General features: G+C 35.9%; 1 protein-coding gene across 3 annotated transcripts in view; it reads left to right on the top strand.

The window, feature by feature from the left end:
* Nucleotides 1–23,281, top strand: part of LOC138696355 (sodium/hydrogen exchanger 9B2-like) — a 92,365-nt gene that overhangs the window by 12,947 nt on the left and 56,137 nt on the right. For 2 of the 3 annotated variants that reach the window (XM_069821180.1, XM_069821178.1), the window contains exons 2-3: nucleotides 14,187–14,287; nucleotides 20,410–20,491. In XM_069821180.1, coding sequence (XP_069677281.1) covers nucleotides 14,212–14,287; nucleotides 20,410–20,491 — 158 coding nt within the window. In that variant the 5' untranslated portion in view covers nucleotides 14,187–14,211. Of the gene's footprint in view, nucleotides 1–153; nucleotides 233–14,186; nucleotides 14,288–20,409; nucleotides 20,492–23,281 lie in introns of those variants that run through there. The other variant, XM_069821179.1, reaches the window with a different exon arrangement.

Below are 23,281 nucleotides of genomic sequence, written 5' to 3'. Positions count from 1 at the left end.
CTACATCCGCGGACTTACCCGGGATTCGATAGTGGAACCTCGGTATCGCCATCCAGTGATTACACCAGTAGGAGGAAACCTCGTTACGCAATATGCGGCAATATGTCGCGTAACAGGTGTGTGTTTACACTAACACTTAGACGTAGCCGCGGCAATCTATCAAAACTGGAGCGCCATTGTCGTCACCTCGCAGTTCGAAACGGTGCACCGCCGAAGAGACTCGACGAGTAAGGTAAAACCATTGTTCGTGTGATAAAACAACATAACTTTCCATTTGTCTTGGAAATATAATGTGTCTTTGCTGACAAATTGATTTATGTGGGCTAATTTCAAATTTAAAGTGTGCTTTCATTGTTTTCAAAAACGTTTGAAGGAGAAGTACTTCTGTAAATCACAAATGTACTATTTCTCTACATTAGTAGCACTTCAATACTTCGGTTAGCTTGTTCAAAATTACAAGATTTCACTAAGCTTGTTCATAATTATTTATTTTTTAAACATCTTCAGGATTCACTTACTTCAATAAGATTCTTGATAAATTGAACGTTTAGCTATATATAAATCCTATAAGGGTAGCTGCCCTTCAGTAAGGTTTGCCAAAAGACACAGAATACTAAACAAAAGGCCACCGGTGTGGCTCAGTCGGTTAAGACGCTTGTCTGCCGGTCTGAAGTTGCGCTCGGGCGCGGGTTCGATTCCCGCTTGGGCTAATTACCTGGTTGGGCTTTTTCCGAGGTTTTCCCCAACCGTAAGGTGAATGCCAGGTAATCTATGGCGAATTCTCGGCCTCATTTCGCCAAATACCATCTCGCTATCATCAATCTCATCGACGCTAAATAACCTCGTAGTTGATACAGCGTCGTTAAATAACCAAATAAAAAATATTAAACAAATAAAAATAAACATTTGTGTTATTACTATCATTATTATTTTCAAATGGAAGCTACCTTGGGATAGTACGTTTATTCAATAAGTATTAGTAGTCAGATAAAATATAAAGAAATTTAGGTGTACAGGTACGTAAAATCTGAACATAATATTTCATTACGTCTATAACAATAATTTTCAAAAATTTTAAAGGAATTCCAAAATACTTAAAACATTCAACTGAGGATTTTGGAATTGTCCCCCTTGCTACGAACAATAGGCCAAATACTTCAATCTGTCCTTGTATATGATGATAATTCCTAAAGTATTCAATTGTAGGCTCGTTGGTGGTCTTCGTTTCTTCATGTACTGCTACAGGTTGTTCAACTGTAGTTTCAAAGCACAAGGTGGGATCGATGATAATTGCTCTGACATTTTCTCTATCATAAAAAATTAATAATTTTAGTAAGTACATTAAAATATTAAGTCATTTCGTAGGATTGTTAAAAATGAAAAGTTGTGAGAAGTGTGTTAAAATTATATATTCAATTAAAGCTTTTTCAAATTCAAAATAAAGTTTACCGGTATTTCTTTTTTTGCATTGTTCGGAATTCAATAATTCTGTAAGTTTTTATATGTTCTAAATATATTTTCAAAGATTTCTGTAAGTAAAAATTTCAGACAATTTAGTGGTAAAGATGACACAAATAATTGCTTCTTAAGCTCGGTATTTTGAGATGGGCAGGGCTTGTAGCACATATGGGCGAGTCCAAAAATTCAATAGAGTGTTAGTTGGGAGGCCTGAGGGGGAAAAGGCCCTTTGGGGAGACCGAAACGTAGAGGGAGGATAAGAATAAGATAGATTTGAGGGAAGTGGGATATGATTTAGGGACTGGATTAATGCTGCTCAGGATAGGAACCAATGGCGGACTTATGTGAAGGCGGCAATGAACCTTCGGTTTCTTTAAGCAAGTAAGCAAGCTCGATATTTATTACTTAAAAGGAATAAAAATAGGCCTATGTGGTACAAGCTTTTATAATTTCAATATTGTCTTTCTTTCTTCCGTTCTTTCTTGTTTTCTTTGTTTCTGTCTGCGTTTCTTTCTATGTTTTTCTGTCTTTCTTTCTTTCTTTCTTTCTTTCTTTCTTTCTTTTTCCCATGTTTTCCCTTCTTTCATACTAACTTAAAACCAATGCGGTGCAAAGGAGTATATCTTTGAAACAATACTAGGCTATGCTACATTTCGAGCCACTCTGACCGTGCAGTCATCACGATAAAACGATAGGGAGAATGGAATAGCGATAAATATTCGCCTACCGTGGGAATCGAAATACAGGCCGCTTGGATGGGAAGCACGTACCATCTCCAGAATATCACAGCGATTGACTAATTTCAATACTTACCGCGCCTTAATACTTCGATCATTTCCTTTTAAAATTCCAACGAATTACTTTAGAACTAATTTGCAGTTGATCGTGAAGTAGTCTATTCACGGCGATGTATGGAATTACAGTAGGCTATATTTAGGTGACCTTACTTTACGGCTGTCAGACCTGGAAACTGACCGTGAACCAGAAGACGCAGATTCAGATCTGCCAGCGCAAAATGGAGAGGAAAATCCTAGGACTCTCCCTCAGAGACAAGATTTCCAACACCAGACTAAAGCAGATGACAAACACCAGAGACATGGCACACCAAGGGGAACGCCTGAAATGGAAATGGGGAGGCCACGTGTCGAGACTCCAAGGCTGCAGATGGGCGCATATTTCCACCACGTGGGATCCACGCATCGGGAGGCGAAACCGAGGAAGACCTGGGACCAGATGGGCGGACTTCTTCAAGAGCCTAGCTGGACCCCTGTGGTCCAGAACAGCCAAGAACCGAGAAGAATGGAGATCGCTACAGTTTGCCAGTATCGAGTGAGAGTGCAAGTGTACACACACAAACGACGAACAAAACTTATATAGAACAGAATCTACCGTCATGCGGATTAGCTCACCGCATGATCTCTAAAGAGCTCCCCTTTTAGGAGGCCATAGCCCTTCACGGGAAATCCAAAGGCTATTTCATTCATTCATTCATTCATTCATTCATTCATTCATTCATTTCATATTTAGGTTGTGGTCATCACTACCGCCACACCGGACGAGGTAGTTTAGACGCTAACATTTGAGACTCGCATTCTGGAGGTTTCGGGTTCGATCCCCGGTGTCGGTAAAAAGTTCTGATTGGGACAAGTTGCCTGGTTGAGGGTTTTCCCTCAACCTGTTAAGAGGAAAAGCTGGGTAATTTTTGGTGTTGGACCCTGGACTCATTTCGCTGGTATTACCACCTTATTTTCACTCAGACGCTAGATAACCATAGCAGTTGATAAAGCGTCGTAAAACACTAAATAACTACCACCACTATCAGAATCATTAGTCACGGTTTAGACTGAAAAGTATTTCGGCTGTACATTTACCATTATTTTGGCCTTTATACTTCAATTTTTTGTATTTGCATATTATAATCATAAGCATTTTTTTTTTTTTTGTAGTTTTACTCACTTATATATAAACACGTGTTTACCTCGGCAGAATGGCTGGCTTTACGAGGACTGGATCTGCTACACTTATGTACGATTTCGTCCATTGTGCGTCCTATATGCCTATATGCGATAATTGTCCAAGTACGGCTGGTGGCCCGGGTGTTATGCTTCAACCTCTGCCTGACAGATCCATGTCCCGTTTCGCGGTCGAGTAGCCTGATAAACCCCAGGGAACCGGAGCCCCAAGCACTTCCTGTTATCGTCGACTGACAGGTGGGCCATGCTACCTCAGCCAGCTCCGTCCACATACGAGCAGCCTGATAAGCGTAGGGTCCCGGAGCCCTTCCTATATCAACATTGGAAACTCGTACTATTTCATCCCAGCCCATTTTACTATTAAAGATGATAAATGAAATAAGGACGAAACAGTATGTGTTGGTGGAATGATAGAGGGAAACGGGAGTATCCCGACCCAAAGAAAAAGTTTGTAAAAATTTAGTTTTTGCGGGATTTTAAGGCATATAAACATGAATAAAAATTACAAATACCATCGGATACTTCTAATTAAAAAAAAGTTAAATTCATGTGTCTGCACACATAAGCTATGTCAAAAGTTTCATGGTCCCATGCAGAAAAACGTAAGTTTGTTAGTGTATGATTTCCATTGGGAAAATCGTTCGTTTCAAGAGCTAAAAACGCGATTTGTATAAACGTCAATAAAATCTATAAATTCCAACCGATTGTGTTAATTCTTTCAGAAAGTGTTTAATATGCGTGTCTACACTGTTATCTATAATTGATTTCGATTTTCGACCCAAAGAAAAGTTTGTAAAAATTTAATTTTTGCGGAATTTTGAGGCATATAAACATGAATAAAAATTACAAATACCATCGAATTCTTCTAATTAAAAAAAAAAAAAAAAAAAAACATTAAATTCGTGTGACTGCACACATATCTGTCAAAAGTTTCATGGTCCCATGCAGAAAAACATAAGTTTGTTAATGTATGACTTCCAATTGGAAAAATCGCGATTTGTATAAACGTTAATAAAATCTATAAATTCCATCTGCTTTGTCCATCACAAATCCCATCACAACCTGGCCGGGGATCAAACCCGGACTGCCTGGATGGAAATCAAGCGCTCTAGCACTTGAGCCACAGAGACGTTAAACTTACTTCTGTCTGTAGTTGAGGGGCTCAGTGGAAAAGGGGCCCATGTCACAAAAAAAATAAATTTTGTAGGAGAAGCGTTTATTACATTCTCACACTCTTTCTTCAAGTGAAGAAGAGGCATTTAAAAATGCTTACCATGTTCGGTAGACAATTGCCACAAGACTGGAAGTTCATAAAAGAGGTCCTAAATGGCAAGATCTGTCGGATTATCGAAGACACTAAAAATCAACACGAATGTGGCACGGCCCCTTTTCCACTAAACCCCTCAGTTGTTGGAATGGAATTTCGAAAGGAGAGCACTACGACCCAGCATTGCAATCTTTCAAGGTCTAAGCTATCATTGTCTCAGGCTTATTTCCAAACCCACACCGGCTGATCACACTAAGCTTCGCTGCGTACATAGATTTCGAGCAGGCAACTCCGTTCGTCCCTAGGCCAGCCCCCTCAATGCGTCGCAAGCCGGTGTTCGGTGAATTTTATGAAATGATGACGAAATGGAGAAATGTTGACGGAATCATGTAGGTGGCTAATATGGGGAAACGGGAGAACCCCGAGAAAAACAAACACTGCGAACTTGTCCGCTATAAGTGTCACTGTGGATTTTTCATTGAAAAATCCTAGGCCTGTCCGGGACTCGAACCCGTCTGTGTGACAGGCTAAAATCTGACTCTGTACTCAGCCACCGCAGGGGTAGTTGTAACTTTATTCTTAGAAGCAGGGTACGAATTAACGGGGAGATGGGGGGTATTTCCCCTCTGTTGGAAAGTTATCCCCCTCTTATAAATTCATATTAACAACCTTGCCAGAGATAACTTCTATCCCCCGTCACAAAATGTACAAAGTACAGTACCTATAAATTAAGCAAATAAAATAATACTGATCTATTATCATTACCGGCAAGCTGACAACAATCAATAACTTAGGAATTACACATCTTACCTTAAACCTGCTCATGGATATAATTATTAAAATAATCAAGATGCAAGACAACCAACTCAGTGCGACGAAGCGTTGAGCCGTATCGACTGAGGATAATAATAATTTTATGTATGGTATTCTCTATCTAGGATTCTATCCCCACTCATCACAAATCTTAATTTTCACTCTGTCTAGAAGAGTTGATCCCTAATTCTTGTCTCACGTTTTGTTTAAAAGAAAGTAAATTTATTTTAAAGATTAGGCTCAAATACAAATAATGATTGCCTTAAATATGTTGAGGAATCTAGTAAAATGTAGAGATTGAAAGTATTCTGGACCGAACGGCGTCACGTTCGATAGGCTATAATTGATGGACAATATCTAAAGATAATAAAGTATAACTATACTTGAGGCGGTTCTTTCCAAAAATTTGCCTTACTAATTTTTTAAATGAATTAGGGGTACCCTGGATCTTTTTGTTAGGCGTCTAATAATTCTACCGTAAACAATTATGTAAAAACTTCCTTTTCACATAGAAATCTGTAAGAAAAACTGTGGTATTATTCCGTAACTTGTCTTAATCATTGCACTTATCATATCTCGCCTAATAGACTCAACCAATAAATGAGAAGACTTTTCGTCACGTGATGTGGCGTGATATTTTTCCCGCGGTTTGTGTCGGCTGTTCTCTGCCTATTTCTACGGTGTACCACAGCAATATTTATTATTTGAAAGGCTTTTTGTGTGATGTAAATAGGTAACTAATTGAATCAGTAATAGGCTATAGTCCACACCTGTGGAGTAACGGTCAGCGCGTCTGGCTGCGAAACCAGGTAGCCCGGGTTCGAATCCCGGTCGGGGCAAGTTACCTGGTTGAGGTTTTTTCTGGAATTTTCCCTTAACCCAATATGAGCAAATGCTGGGTAACTATCGGTGCTGGACCTCGGACTCATTTCACCAGTATTATCACCTTCATTTCATTCAGATGCTAAATAATCTGACAAAGTGAGATGTTGATATAGCGTCGTAAAATAACCTATTAAAAAAATACGACGGAAAAGCGATACAGATTCCTGTAAAAAGAACTAGGAGAAGGAAACGAGGAAGCAATCCAGCAGAATAAGAGGATTTTTTTCTCAAACATGCTAAAGTCTTTAAGTTAGAGAGGGATTGCTCTGTAGATAATTCGAAATTGGCTGCTAAGAATATGCTGGAAAAACTGCACTGTGGCATTTCAAATTTTCCTCCACTAAGCGATTCTTTGTTAGTTGAACAGGAAAGTGTGACAATTAAGGGAGAGTCTCACTGTATTCCAGACATCGATGTAGGAAAATCGGTGGTGAAAAACAGGAAAAAGTCTGCAAGACATATGCATGCCTCCTGTAGAATTGCCAAAAGTAGTCCTAGACCCCGCAAAAGTGAAGGATTTAAAGAATTTGCTAGAAAAGAATTTTGAGGTAAATAGAAAAAAGAATGAGTAGCTTGTGTTTTATAAGAACGTGTTCACAATCGTTCAGCTGCAGAAGACATCCTTGAAGGGGAATTTTTTTCGTGAAGGATGTAAGGGGAAGAATCAAATTTCTGAGTGTAATTCAGATTAAAAGTGTAACCGTTGTATGGCGGTTGGAGATAATTTGAGCAACATAAACCATTCTACTTGCATGCTTGTAATTTTCCAATAATTCATGGTTTTGTGTGTGTTTGAAACTTGTGTTTTTAGAATGTTCCTATGGCATTGTCATACAATTTTATTTCATGTTTTAGTTTTTGTCAGAAACCCAATGTGTGATTATATGTTACCAAAGACATCCTTTGGTTCGAGAAATTGGAGACTGTTGCTTCCTACTGTATTATCATAGCTTAGTTTATTTTACAAATTGATGTTCTTTCCATAGTATTCTGAAACAAACAAAATAAATTGTGGTTCGTAAGGTGCAATATTGATAAGATTTAAAAATCCAGAACGTGCTAATTTTTGTTCATGTATTCTAAATAATAAAATAATGTAAAGTAATATGACTTACACATTGTGATTTTGAAGCCGGAATGTTCATGAGGATAGTCGGCCTGGTTGGCGCAGTTGGTATAGCGCTAGTCTTGTCCGCCTGAAGTTGCGGGTTCGATCCCGGGCCAGAACGATGGCATTTAAGTGTGCTTAAATGCGACAGGCTCATGTCAGTAGATTTATTGGCATGTGAAAGAACTCCTGCGGGGAAAAAAATCCGGCACACCGATATAACCTCAGCAGTTGCGAGCGTCGTTAAATAAAATATAACATTTAACATTTCATGGGGATAAAAAAAAGCAAGAAGTCTTAATTTTTCTTCTCTTTGTGCCTTTTCATTAAGGTTATGTAAAGTAACATGACCTGTTTTATCTTATGTTGCTTCAAAACCAGTCTTATCCAAGATAAAAAGTTTAATAACTCGACTTCTGTTGATAATATTTATATTTCCATGTGTGGTGTTTTTCTTGATCTTGGTTTGAACTGTTAGTAAAAATTTCAAGAAGTTTTACTTAATATTATAGGAACTATGTGTTTTTCGCGTTTTCTGAAAAATAACTTGTACTGGATAAGGAAAGTTCTGGAAAGAACCGCCTCAATTGTTTCTGTATATTGATCATAAGTATTTTTACGAAAAAGACAATATTGTCTCTGTGTTACTGGATATAATGACTCTAAGTAATTGGCTAGAAGTGTTTTAACATAAGGGAACACGGTAACATTTATGCTAGCTCTTCATGCAGCAAAATTCAATAATTTATTTGAATTAATTTAGTACATTGAAATTCAGTAACTGGCATCAAAAGTTTACAAGCACCCCCATTCGTTATGTGTACTGTATTCATATTGGAGAATCGTTATTCTGCTCGATATATGTTTAAGACAGACGGGGACAGAATATATCTACATTCAGGGTGCGAATTAAGATTTCTGATGAGGAGGGGTAATAGAATCCTAGATATAGAATACCATACATAAAATTATTATTATCATTCGATACGGCTCAACGCTTGGTTCCATTGAGTTGCTTGTCTTGCATCTTGATCATAATAATAATAATAATAATTATATTATATTAAGATAAGTTGTGTAATTCCTAAGTTATCGATTGTTGTCAGCTTGTCGGTGATGATAATACATCAATATTATTTTCTTTGTTTTTCTATTCGTTAGTGTGTGATTGTTACAAATATATGTACAGCTGTAAAAAGAATAAGTGGCCGCTCTCCTGAAACAAAGTTCCCTTCGGGTATCTTCGCTACAATTCGGAGACAGGCGATGTTACATGTTGTTGGACCACGTTGCCTGATATCTACAGTTATAATTGAAGTATTCTGTGTGTTATCGATAGCATAATGGTAGCGTTCAGGCCTCTTATTCATGAGGTCCTGCGTTCGACTACAACCACATACTTGTTATGTTTTTTTTTGTTCTGTTTTTGAGAGAGACAAACTATACATAATGGCTCCTTTCTCTTTTACGATTATTTTAGTAATTAACATCAGGTTCATTAATATATTATGCCATGACTTTATTATTATGATATTGTGGCTGCAAATGGAAAGAAAAAAGATTTTATTCTCAATAAAAATATCTTTCGTGGCATAAACAAAACAAATTTACTGGCGTCGGCCTTAAAACATTCAAACAATTAAGCGTTCAAAAAACAAAACAAAAAGCCACAATTCAATATTTAGTCTATCTTCCTCTTATCTCGATCATCTTGCAGTCGAGTGGGCAAGGAATTGACTAGTCTTTGCAAATGGCGACTGTTTTTAGACACGATATTCCAGGCATTCTGAACATACATACATAAGTCTTCTGTCCATGGGCAGGTCTTTCATTGCAAACCCAGCAATCTCCAATCTTTCTTATTTTCTGCCTTCCTCTTAGTCTCCGCATATGATCCACATATCCTAATGTCGTCTATTATTCTTTTCAACCAGAGACCCAACCAGTTGCTTTTTATCTTTCTAATTAGTTTCAGCATCATTCTTTCTTCACTCACTTTTTCAAACACAATTTTATTTCTTATTCTATCTGTCCACTTCATACGCACCGTTCTTCTCCATATCCACATTTCAAATGCTTCAATTCGTTTCTCTTCATTTCGTCGTAATGTCCATGTTCCTTCCCCATACAATGCCACACTCCACACAAAGCACTTCACTAGTCTCTTCCTTAGTTCTTTTTCCAGAGGTCCGCAGAAGATCCTTCTTCTTCTATTTAAAGCTTCCTTTGTTAATGTTTGCAGTTTTTCTTGGGAAGGATAGGCCTAAATGCGGTAACATCCCGGTTGCTTTCCGCACACCACTATCTCTTTCGCATCTTATTAAATTCCAGGCGGCCCAAGCGTGGAGATGAGGAGAGTGGATTTGACTAATTGGGCCCTCCGGACTTCACCGAAAGTCACGACAAGGGTTAAATATTAATTCTATCAGGATGTTTGACCCTATCAGAGATCGGGAAATCTCAATTAGCCTTTGCCCCCCGCATCCTGGACTAGCTTCGACGAATCATCAGAAAATCCTAGAGTGTGATTGGGCCAATTTTTCCGAAAATGTTTCCACACTTTTGCCCTCGTAGCTCAGCGGACGAACGTCGGAATTTAGATGTCAACGTCTCAGGTTCAATTCCTCGTTACTCCTTTTCATTTTATTGTGGTTCAAGATAGTATAATGTAATAATACAAAAAGAAAAACTAATAGCAGTATTATGCAACTGGATTTTTCCAAATCTAATATTAAATTTATGTTATTTATATCGCTAAAGAACGATTACAATATAAATAACTTGAATATTATTTATACAACATCACTAAAGAACGATAACACAATATAAATGATAAATATCGGTTTGTTTAATTAATATAAGATATTATATAATACGTATTTAATTATCTAAATAAAATAACCTATTTTACAAAGAAAGATGTTTATTTGTGTTATAATAATTACCTACATAAAATACAGATTATTTATATCGCGAAAGAACAATAACAATATAAATAACTTGAATATTATTTTATAATGCTAATGAAGGAAAACAATATAAATGATAACTTGAATATTATCTATATCGCTAAAGAACGATAACAATATAAAAAACGTGAATATTATTCATATCGGAATTTCACAGATTTATTACAGATGTATTTAAGAAATTGTAGAAGAATAGTAATTAGTAACAGTGTCCTATTTATTCTTCTTGGAGCCAAATTTGTAACTTTTAAAAGTGTGGTTACTATGTTGAAGTGTATGTGTTGCAACGGATGCTTGATTTGTTATGTATGTGAGTAAGTTATGGGATGCTTGATGTCGTCGCAATGTCGTAATTATAGTTTGATTGTGTTTGTGTGACTATTGTGTATTAATTTATGATGTATGGTACGGAAAGCTACATATTTGTGTTATAGAAGTGTTACGTATGTGTGTTAATGTTTTTGTATGTTTCAAATTGAGAACTGATATTTGTTTTGCAATCGCAATGCCTAATTTACGGATTGTTTATGTTTTGTTTACATCGCGTAAGCTAATTTAATTTTCTTTTCCATTTCTCTTTATGCTTATCTTTTTTGTGTATAAAACTATAGCCCTAACATACATATGTAAAATAGGGCTAATCCCCATTGGAGATACTGTAGCTACAATAGTAATAATTATTATTCATATCGTTATAAAACGATAACAGAATACAAATCATGACTTGAATTTTATTCATATCTCTAAAGAACGATAACAAAATATAAATAACGTGATATCCATCAAGAACGATAACTGGATATAAATGATAATTTGAATATCATTTACATCGCTAAAGAACGATTAAAAAATAAAATGAGAACTTGAAGAAGGCCCGAACCCAGAACCTTTGAATCATTAAACAAGCACTCTACCGCTGGTCTGCGAGGAGCAGATATGGAACATTTTCATAGTTCCGGAACTGCTTGTACAAGCACATGCATCGTGTAACATCGCCGTCCCGAAATGGACTTTGAAAATATTCGCTGTTCACGAGTGCGGCCACTTTTTTTTTTTTTTGACAGCTGTACAAATTTATTATTTCTCAAATTTAAGCTCTAAGTTCACATTTAATTTGACTCATCTATTTACTGTAATCGTTATTATTCTTATATGTGTGTTATTCTGTCTTTTCGGCAACCCAGGATGCCTGGGCAGACTGTTTCTTGGAAATAAATTATAGCCTATTTTATTATATAAAGTACACTTGTATTAAAGCAATAAAATTATATTTTGTGAGGGGGGATAGAAGTTATCCCTGGCAAGGATGAGAGGGGGATAACTTTCCAACGGGGGGGGGGGAATCCCCCCATCCCCCGTCAATTCGCACCCTGTCGACATCATATTTATGTTGAAAATATTAGGAATTTTACTTTACTACAGACTCAGGAAAGCGGTTAAGCGTACAGGTAATTCGTAGCGTATACTACGAAACAAGATTTACAAATCTTAACTATCGTATCGGCTATAGAATATGTTAGATTAATCAATCTGAATGAATCTTTCATTGTAACTCTTTCTCTAAAATGATTGTGTTTGACGAATATGAATGAATTCGCACATTTCCTAGAATGGGATTGAAAGTAGCCTACAAGTAGCGCCATGATCGCGCCTCGAGTTTCGTCGTAGGCACGAAACTCTGAGAGCAAATTAACCTTGAAAACTTAACAAAGAGTAGAAAATAAGAAGTTATTTAAAAAAAAAAATATTAGTTACGAACATTAAATCCAGACGTTTGAGATGGGCAGGGCATGTAGCACGTATGGGCGAATCCAGAAATGCATATAGAGTGTTAGTTGGGAGACCGGAGGGAAAAAGACCTTTAGGGAGGCCGAGACGTAGATGGGAAGATAATATTAAAATGGATTTGAGGGAGTTGGGATATGATGATAGAGACTGGATTAATCTTGCACAGGATAGGGACCGATGGCGGGCTTATGTGAGGGCGGCAATGAACCTTCGTGTTTCTTAAAAGCCATTTGTAAGTAAGTAAGTTACGATCAGAATAACAATTTAAGTTTTTAGAGACAGAGTTTCCGCTGTAACAATTTTGGTCAGTATATTTTCAATTACCATTTTCTCATTATTTTTTTTTTTTTTGCAATAAATTCCCTGAGCCCATCAGATATTGGATTAGGGTGTTTCATTAATTAATCACTGTGTTGCAATAAAGATCTGAAGAGTGTTATAATATTAAATACAGTACAGTCAATGAACTAGGGAATGGAGGTTATTCGAAAATAGCCGGTTATCTGTTAACCGATTATTTTAAAATTAATTTAACCTGAAGGAAATTAACCGATCAAAAATAACCGGTTATTTCCCGGTTATTATTTTTTTAACATTTTAAAGTCAGCAAATTAGTCTGGAAAACAAAATGAGAGGTTATTTACAATAGAAATCAAATAAAAATTAGCAATCAACTGTAAACCAACCAGAATACAGTTGAAAGAACGTCATTGTGCTGAATATCTTCAATGACGTCCTTAAACAAAATGCAAAAAAAAAATAAAATAATAATAATAATAATAATAATAATAATAATAATAATAATAATAATAAGAGGCTATGAAATTGCATTTAGTTAATTATTTCAGTCACATTAGTGTCGTAGGTAAGATAAATAAAAAATTTAAAACAATCCATAATTTTTATAATATTAATCTTGATTAAGACACATTTCAACGGACAATCTATTCTCCTACGAGTATAACCAATATATATTGAAGCCAAAATTTCTCGCCTTTTCAAATGCTCCAATACCCGCGAATATTATTATATAAACCAATAATAGAAAGTCGACAATTAAGATGGGCATAAGTTATTGACATTGAATCAAAGTCGAATTTCATTTTGCCATGTATAGACAGACGAAGTAAAGCCTATCTAGGAATGGCCTACGGGAAATTTTTTGTACAGAGTATATTACATAGAGTAACAGGTAAAGGTATCCCCGTAGCATGCCATGAAGACATTTGGGGGACATGGAGGTAGAGCCCCATGCTTTCCATGACCTCGGCACTAGAATGAGGTGGTGTGGTCGGCACCACGCTCTGACCGCCTTTTACTCCCGGGAAAGACCCGGTACTCAATTTTATAGGAGGCTGTGTGAACCTCGGGGCCGTTCTGAAAGTTTGGGAACGAGAAAAAATCCTGTCACCACCTGGGATCGAACCCCGGACCTTTCAGTCCGTAGCCAGCTGCTCTACCAACTGAGCTACCCGGCCGCCATATTAAATAGAGTACAGAATAATAAAAAAAATTATGTTCGACTGATGTTAAATTTGAGATTAGCTTAAAATATATTTCATTCAGTATTTATTTTTAAAAATAACCGGTCGTTCGGTTATTGAGGAAAATAACCGGTTATCAGGTTAAACCGGCAAGCAAAAATAACCGGTATTTAACCGGTTAACACTATAAAATTAACCGGTTATCGAAATAACCGGTTATTTTTGCCTATCCCTACAATGAACATTATAATTTCTCATCTTAAGGATATGACTGCGAACTTTCGTCGGTACTGAAAAATTTGTGGTGAATAGAAGATATTTATGAGGAGTTGGTTTTCTCCAAGAACATCATCTTCCTTTGTCACCATTATTCTCATTTGTAACCTTCACGGGATTTTGCGTGTCCTATGCTAATTAATTCTGCATTATTTCCTCACACAGGCTGGCAATAGAAAATCCAGTGCCAATGGAAAACAAGAACACTTCCCACCCTGCCCCAACTGAGTATGATGTACTCAACGTCGCAACGCTCAACAGTACAAGTAAGTATTCTAGGAGTTCTTCTGACTCAATCCAAAATCCGTTGCATAAACCTAGACAGCTTGAGTCAGATTACTACGTCCTCCAGATTGTGAATTATGTCATACCATTAAAGCTAATATATTCGTATTTTTTATTTGAAATATAGCCTAAATATTAGTTTAGTCAAAAACTTACGCCAGAGCTCTTTAAAATGGTACCTGCAGATATGAATTGAAAATATTCTGTACTGTAATAAATCTTAATGTAGATTGAAATAGTCGTCACAGTATCTGATCGAATTTCTGATTTCCGCAAAGTCGTTCGGAACCATTTGCTCATGTCTACATACAGTTATTTTAAGACTTTATTGAAAGGAGAAGTTGCATGGTAGATGGCTTAGAAGTTAACAAGAAATGCACTCGAGAACACTCTCTTTCAGGGGAGTGCTAGAATTTTCCATTGTATTTTTCTGTCAACAAACAATATTATCATCATCATCATCATCATCATCATTATTATTATTATTATTATTATTATTATTATTATTATTATTATTATTCGTTGTAAAGTCTGCTAAGAATCACCGGTGATACTGGAAAGCGCATTTACTTGGTGTAAAGTAATATCTTTCCGCTTTCGTCAGCTCTCCTGATTTTCATTCGTGATCACTTCATGAAGCTATATGATATTTTCACTAGGAATTTCCGTGGGTCGATTACCTACATCATTGAGAAATTTAAATCATTAGGCTTTTACTTTATATTTATCCTTTTCAGATAAAAAATGAACTTCTATCGTCATTATTTCACTTTTCTATTGTATGAAGTTACGTGATAAAGCATTTTAATATTACAGAAAATCAATCTTTGATATTTTCGTGGAAATGGCCATCCCTGATAGTCGGAAATTATTTTAGATATTCCATCTATCTCTATGCAGCAGTTTCTCTTAGACTATTGAAATTATTTTGTTTGCATTCAATATCTACGAGTGAATTTACTCTAAGGATAGTTAATGTGAAATATAACAGTTTCGGTATGTACTCATATGTTTAATAAAAGTAGTCCTATAAAATGACCACCCACGTCAAGGAAAGTCGTACGATTTTTTTCTTGAATCTTATTTTCTTTGTATTATGTAGAATAAACTGAAAAAGTAAACTGATAAACAGAGTCCCATTTGACGTTTGAAGTTAGTAAACACATCAAAGTCGTTGAATTAGAAAAATAAATTATAATATGTATAATTATTTCTACTTTCTGTGGCAACATTTGTTAAGGTTCTGTCAGTCTCGCCAGAATCCAGGAATTAGAGAGTGCTAAAGCCGCATCTCTGATATTTTCGGCGAGACTCTTCTTCGTTTACGTCTTAAGTTGGTCGCGTTGTTGCACATTTTATAAACACGCTTGACGCCGAAGAGGACAGTATATTAATTAACAGCTGTTATACTAAATGTGGCAGCAGTGGAAGTGCATAACGTTATCAGCGGCCAAAGAAAAGACGCGATCGTTTGAATGTAGCTCAACTGCAACGTGATTGGCTGCCGGAAATAACAGTGACGTGGGTTTAGAAGACAGCACTTTATTGTTGTAGTTCAGTTTTAGCTATGAACCTACTTGTTACGTGCGACTGAATCACAGCGTCAAGGTGTAATCTATTTTAGCATTCATATCTTGTTCATATAGGCCTAAATCTATTCATAGCTTTCTTAGCATAGATGTAAATAGAATACACAATATATATCACTGACGAATAGATAGTCGGGACTTTATGTAACTCAGTGCTACAGCTCGAACTTGCCATTTCGCCAATACAGACTCAATCATCAGTGTTAACGAAAATTATATTCGTGGGAACAAGACCGGAGTATCAAGATGTTTCCGAAGATCTCTCATTTTCATCAACAATGAAAATAGCATTACACTAACACATCCCATTTAACTTAACCTTCCTCCTCATTTGATGACATTAAATATCATGAAAGTATGGTTAGAGATTTAAGTACAGACAGCCAAAAGACTGTTTCTCTGTGAAACGCTTACAACCATACACAGGCGTCAGGCAGGAAATCTGTCTGCGATTCCCGTTGGAATATACGCTCCAGCTTTTAACATTATAAACATAGTCACGCTGTTAGTCACGGTTTATTTGCAAAGATCCGCTGACATTTCTTTAAAGCTAATAAAACTCGAAACCATGTTTTTCCTTGCGACAGGATGGAGTCTGTATGTTAGCAAAAGTGTTTCCAAGACGGTGGTTTATCCACTAAATCTAGTTTTTTTGGTACTCTGTCAATAGCTGAAATTAATTACACGGTGGGCAGTGGGATATCTAGTTTATTTTAATGTCAGTAGAAATTTTTAGTGATTTTGCAATAATTCTCAAACACATCTGTAAGGCACATTGCATATAAAACATGACTCTTTCGACGATGGCCATTATCGTTTCAAAATACTTGTCTTGAATATTAGATGTCTGTGAATGTATTCTACAGTTAACAGCATAACAACCCAATGCCTGGTACTGAAAACAGAAGAAAGTCTTAATACACAAAGTGAGAAAGTAATTCGATGACGGCGCGTTTCTTTCGTTGTTTTCCAATCAAGCAACTGTTGAAAAGATTTTTATGAATGTATGGAAATACTGAAAAATGTTAGGGGCGTACGAGACTAAATTTTCATTATATTCTACAATAAATCAAGGTTTTCTTAATTCAACACGGCCCAAAAAATTACTAAAAACGTTTAAGTATAGTGGCGCACGATGAACTTAATGAAAAGAAAAAATTTCAGCATTACTACTGATTTTTGGAGTAAAGTCTTTCAGTACAAAGAGGTATCAAACAAAACTCCGTTAAAAGAATTACCGACTTCGCGCCATCAATGTTAGGATCTTGCTCGGTGAAATTCAGAAGTGAATTCAAAGTATTATCATTAAACCAAAATTAGAAATAGGATGGGAATTTCAGTCAGTTTTGAAATTAGGGTTGCACTAAGACGGAGTGGTGTACGTTGTTATAATTTTTAATAATTATTCATACTATTATATCTTATCTGCGCATTATTTAACAATGAAGTGCAAAAAAATCTCTAGGAACGAAAATCTGGTGGGTTTTATGACATATTTGGTGAGTTTTTGTAAGCGTGTAGTGGCTTTTCGCAAATTGGAGTTGGCAACAATGGTTAGCAAAGTATGTGATGTAAACGCATTTTTAAATGTCACAAGACAAAAGCTTTAAGTACAGATTTGTCATACACACTGGATTAGCGGTGACAACTCGTGACGTTATGGTCAACACGTGACTGTATTTTTTTCTATCATGTGAGTTCAGTGAGCTAACTTTTCTGCACTGAAGTACCAGCACGGCTGATTATCTTATCAGTATTTAAAATGATATTGTCCTAGGAACAACAACGTTCTTTTGTTTTATATATACGTATAAATGACTCTGATCTCATTAGGTTGACATGGTAATGGAAACATTCCTTCCACATAGCCTATATAAAAGTCAACGGGCGCTATATTAATAAATTTGTCCTGGATTTTTTACCTTATTACATACTTCTTTATCCTCTGTTGTCTTGCATTTTGTCTTCTTTTGTTTGCTTTTCAAAATTGGAGGGGATCTTTCATCTGCTCACATTCTCACGAGATTTTGAAGTAACAATAGACATTCAGATTTGGTAACGCTGTAGTTCAGGGATACAGAACTGGCGCGAGAGGGGTAGAAAGCATGGGAAAATCCTTGGTTCCCCGTCCAGAGCCCACCGGCGTTGAATGACGTATAATGTGGCCCGTACGCAATCACAGAAGACAGACGCTGAATACAAATTCCCTCTCCTACCAAATCAATGACGCGGCAGTGCAAGGAAGGGGTGAGTGACGTATTCCGATGAGTGACGTAACGCCACAATTGTCGCCCAGTACTGCAAGCCTGCTATAGAGTGTTAGATTTCCAGTTCATCATAATGATATCGGTTCTTATTTTAAACTTTGCTTTTTCTCTATTGAAAACTTGCAATTTAGAAATATTATCGAACACTTAAAACAACAGGGAATATTTAATTTATTTATGTAATTAAGTAAATATTTTATTTCTTTATTTATTTGTTTAAGGCAATTTATTTATTTGTATTTAAACTATATTTATTGGATATGTGCCCTTTATCTGAATTTTTTTTTGCATAATCATAAAAACGGCTCTAGCTCGCGCAAGAAACGATTACCGAAAAGCAATGGTGGCGTTGCTGTCCGTTTGACGTATGTACGTAGGCACGTCAAGGGGAGCGAGATTTGCGGGCCGATGGAAGTACTGTCTCTTCCAAGAAGATGAACAAATGAGGACATCGCTGTGGAAATAAAGAACGTAGCAAGAGAAAAATTCGAAGCTAATTAAACGCGCAACATATGTTTACGAATGAAATAATAATACCGTGCGATACAAGACACACACTTACATGCAATGGAACAAACTAAAGTCGTAATGTAACTATCACAACGCAAGACTGTTTCTATCGATGTCATTTCTCTTCCGACTGTACTCTTGAATATCATTCAAGTTATCTCGTGACCTTTCCTGTCGCCCGCTCTTCCTTATCGCATTGTTTCATTCACATTCCTTCCGTCGGATCTATACCTTCCATCATGCTTACCACATAATCAAGGAATTCTGCTTTTAATTTGTGAGTACCTGACTTTAGTTGAAGTGAATACAGAAAATCAAAGAGTCTACTATTGGAGGTTTTTCATTTTTCTTCTTTCAAGAAGAAGACAGAGTCATTCATTGCATTGAATAGACTGACTTTCAAATTGTCAATCACGAAAATGAGAGGATGTGAGAAGATGAATCATACTATCTCACTTAAATTATTTGTTTTTATGTTTATTTTTCAAGGAGAGTTTGCATTAAAATGTTCTCTACCGAAACGCAGTTGACTACTTGATAAAGAAAGGAAAAATAAATATTTTAGAGCGACAAAAGAAAAAATATATTTTCTCACTGCAACCAAATTAAAATTTAAATCGGAATTAGTCGTCAATTTATTTCAAAAATGAGTTTATTTTGAAAAATTTATATTCTATCCTTTGTATTAGATTATATAATACTGCCACCGGATATACTCCAATTCGCAATTAGTAATAAGTACAATACAATAGAGAATGACACCAGATTATTCAAGAAGTACTGTAGTTCAAACATGCCAATTAACCATAAGCCGGACCACAGTTGATTCTAGAAGTAAACAAACGAGACTCGTGCTTTGAGACTGCCCTCAGACGTGGATTCATATTTTACTCAGACAGATTACCTGGTTGGGGGTTTTGCCGAGGGATTACAAACTGTCAGGCAAATGTCTGGTAATCTCACGGCGAATCTTTGACTGAGCTTTCTAAATATAGTCGACCTGGTTGGCGAGTTGGTATAGCGCTGCCCTTCTATGCCCAAGGTTGCGGGTTCGATCCGTAGCCAGGTCGATGGCATTTAAGTGTGATAAATGCGATAGGCTCATGTCAGTAGATTTACTGGCATGTAAAAGAACTCCTACGAGACAAAATTCCGGCACATCCGGCGACGCTGATATAACCTCTGCAGTTGCGAGCGTCGTTAAATAAAACATAACATTTAACATTGTAAATATAAGAAGTTGTTTATTGTTAGTAAAATAACATGTACAAAAATACATCGACGCTAGTACCCGCGCAGTTGATATTACGTCGTTAAATAAATGATTAAATATAATAATAATAATAATAATAATAATAATAATAATAATAATAATAAATGCCTTTATTCTTTGTCAAATGATGTGCACTACTTCAATATAGGCCCATGTACTTATGTGATCTGACCATGCACTGTGCTGCGCTGGTGTAGCAGTGAACTGGTTGTGTTGTTGGTGAGGTGTGCAAGCCGGAGGATAAATTACGTTAAATCAAATATGTATTAGAGAAATTATATTATATTTATTTTATAATATATTTATATTATCTTCTGTGATCTTCTTTTGTAATTTTTCAGTTTTCCACAATTTTTTTAAGAACTCAAAGTTATTTGTCTTGTATAGCGAGAGAGAGCGCACCGACATCGATGACAGATTTTTCTATATTCAACATAATTAATGAATGTTATGATTTCCAACAGATTCTCTGGAATATGAAAATACCTCGAGGACAGAGGACTCAGTAGAATCCACAGAGGAACCTCCTTCCAGACTCAAGCGATGGTAAGTAGGCCTACATGGCAGATTACAATCGTCACCAGAAATGAAAAGAATGTCTAAATATTTTAACAATTCTCTTTGTTTGGTTAAGGCAGTTACCACTTCTTCATTTGATTAAGGCAGTCTGTTCAGACAGTTACTTTGTTTTAATGGGAATTGGAACAAGAGTTCTTCGTAAACATACTTTGATATTTTCAAAAATGTCAATTTCCGAACAAATGTTGATTATTTTCTGTTAAACTGCATATTAAAAAGAATGAACATAAAACCACACTTCAGATTATCAAAGTGATGTAGTATTGTGAACAAAAAGATAGCAGCGCTGAAATTATTAAATCCTAGCGCTCGGTTCACAATAGCTACGACATATTACACGTCAGATGACGATAGTTTAACGTTTGCTTTCACATTTCTGAAAATGTGTCTTGTGAACAGGCGCTTTTGACGCTGACATTGGAGATGCTTCATCCTTCGACTTAAAATTGTGAAAAGTACTGCTATTAAATAGCGATTGTCTGTAAAGGAGGGAATATTCCCGTCACCCTCTGGGCCAATTTGGCCTGTCATGTGGTTGACTTTTTACTATTTTTTAAAGAAAATTTGAATTTTTTAAGCATTTGTACTTGGCATTTTAGCACATCCTATGTAATTATAGCTGGCACTAAAAGTGTTAAAGAGCTCATAAAGTATTTCAAAAGTAGAACTGTCTATGAGTGCCTTGCACGTAGTTTTTGAAAGCGGTGGCCATACGTCTCCGTTGGGAAGTTACTGTAAAATTTATTCTTTACAACCACTATGTGTGAATCACATCATTTATACCAACAGCAGAGAATTCCTGAATGGAATCTATTAATTGTTATTAGAGGAGAAAAATTCTCCCCGGCGCCGGGGATCGAACCCGGGTCCTTGGTTCTACCACTGCCATCGTGATCTAGACCAGGCCGTAATGCAGGTTGTGTGACGTCACTCGATGAGTCGGGCTTTTCTATTTGAGTATACGGAGCTGAGTGAAATATATTACTTTATAGCGTGTCGGCGCTCAATTTTATTTAGTGTAATGTGTGTATAAGACCCCTTCACACTTCTTATTGCATAATATGTTGCAGAAATAATTACAAAACTGTGTTATTTTAATGTGAACGGAGTTTTACATGTTAACATAACCTGGTTGCATCAACATTTTAAGTTTGGAATGGAAGCTATTTTGAGATTTAATAAAGAAGAATTATTTATATTGTGATTTTAATTTAGCACATCTACCTTCCTTACTTGTAGGTACAAAATTTACCACAGTCCCTCCTATGAAATTAGTGTATGTACAGTTGTGTGTTAACCTGGTAGATTAGATAAATACAATTCATTACAACCCAGTATAGTAGGGAACAAATAAATAATACAATTAAATTTTTATTCAATGTAATATGTGCATAAGTTCCATTTATGTGTTGCATAATGTGGCAGGAATAACAAATAAAACTGTGTTATTTTTATGTGAAGAGAATTTACTTATGTTAACATAACCTATCTGCGTCAACATTTTAGGTTAAAGTTGAGAACGAAAACTGTTTTGAGATTTAATAAAGAAGAATATATTTTAGGATAAACTTCAGAACACGGTTACCGTCCTTACTTATAGGTAGAAAATTCACCACAGTCCCTCCTATGATATGTACATACGTTATATTACTTAGTAGCGCTGAGGTATAGTTCCGGTAATTTCTGAACTGAAAACAGTTGAATTTATTTTTTGTGGAGATGCATTTGATCCTATAAGCAAGGCATATTAAAATCCTGAACGAACCGAACTAATTTGTATATGCAAGATGTATGAATACGAAGGGAACTACCTCAGCGCTAGTTTAGCCCTAGTAACATATTAAACTAATCAGACTTCAGACTGGAGTACCGTCTGAAACGAATAAATACAATTGAAGTGTAGACAAATTGCATTTATAAGTTATACGTAGCGTTATGCTTAATTATAATGCATAATTGCGAATATTACTGATAGAATAAACATAACCTATAACTTCAACACATTAAAATATGCGTGCGATGCAACTGAAAATTGTTGAAACGTGCATAAATGAATGTGCAAGAATTTCGTAATGAAGCATGAGTGCTTTATTTCAACTAATTACAATTCTAGATACTGTAACAGTAATGAAAACTATAGGGTATAATTTTTCGTAATATACTATATGTATCTCGTTTTTAGTTCAAATTGTGTATATTATCAAACGTCGTATTATTTACTCGTATAATGTAGGTTGTTCACAAATAAAAAGGGCGCAATAATTTAAATTTAATAAGACAAATACGGTAAACTAGCAATAATGGATTAGACAAGAGTAACATCGATAACGCTGCACTTAGGCCTAATCACAACTTACTTCACATGCCAGTCAATGTTTCACTTTCACGTATATATTATTACACATATTTAGCCTACTGTTTATAAGACCAAAAATTCACTTAACCACATAAGGACGCAATATTTAATCGAAATAAAGGCAGGTATAACACATACGAACTTTGCCTGCAACAACGTAATTTTCACACCAAAAATAATATTATACCTTAAATTGCAAGTAAATTGTGTCTCAAGTGTCTCACAATCACTGTTTAAAATTTTACTGACGCAATTACACTGCATTTCAGAGAAATATATGTTATTCTTCATGCACTGCAATTAATCCATATGGTTGAAAGACCGCCTTTCGCGATCACCTGTTAAGCGAGTCACGTGGTCTGCCTTACGGCCTGTATTAGATCACGATGGCAGTGGTTCTA

Source organism: Periplaneta americana, chromosome 3 (assembly GCF_040183065.1).
Source record: "Periplaneta americana isolate PAMFEO1 chromosome 3, P.americana_PAMFEO1_priV1, whole genome shotgun sequence".
NCBI lineage: Eukaryota > Metazoa > Arthropoda > Insecta > Blattodea > Blattidae > Periplaneta > Periplaneta americana.
The sequence above is the reverse complement of the archived record's forward strand: the minus strand, read 5'-3'. Positions and strand labels throughout refer to the sequence as shown.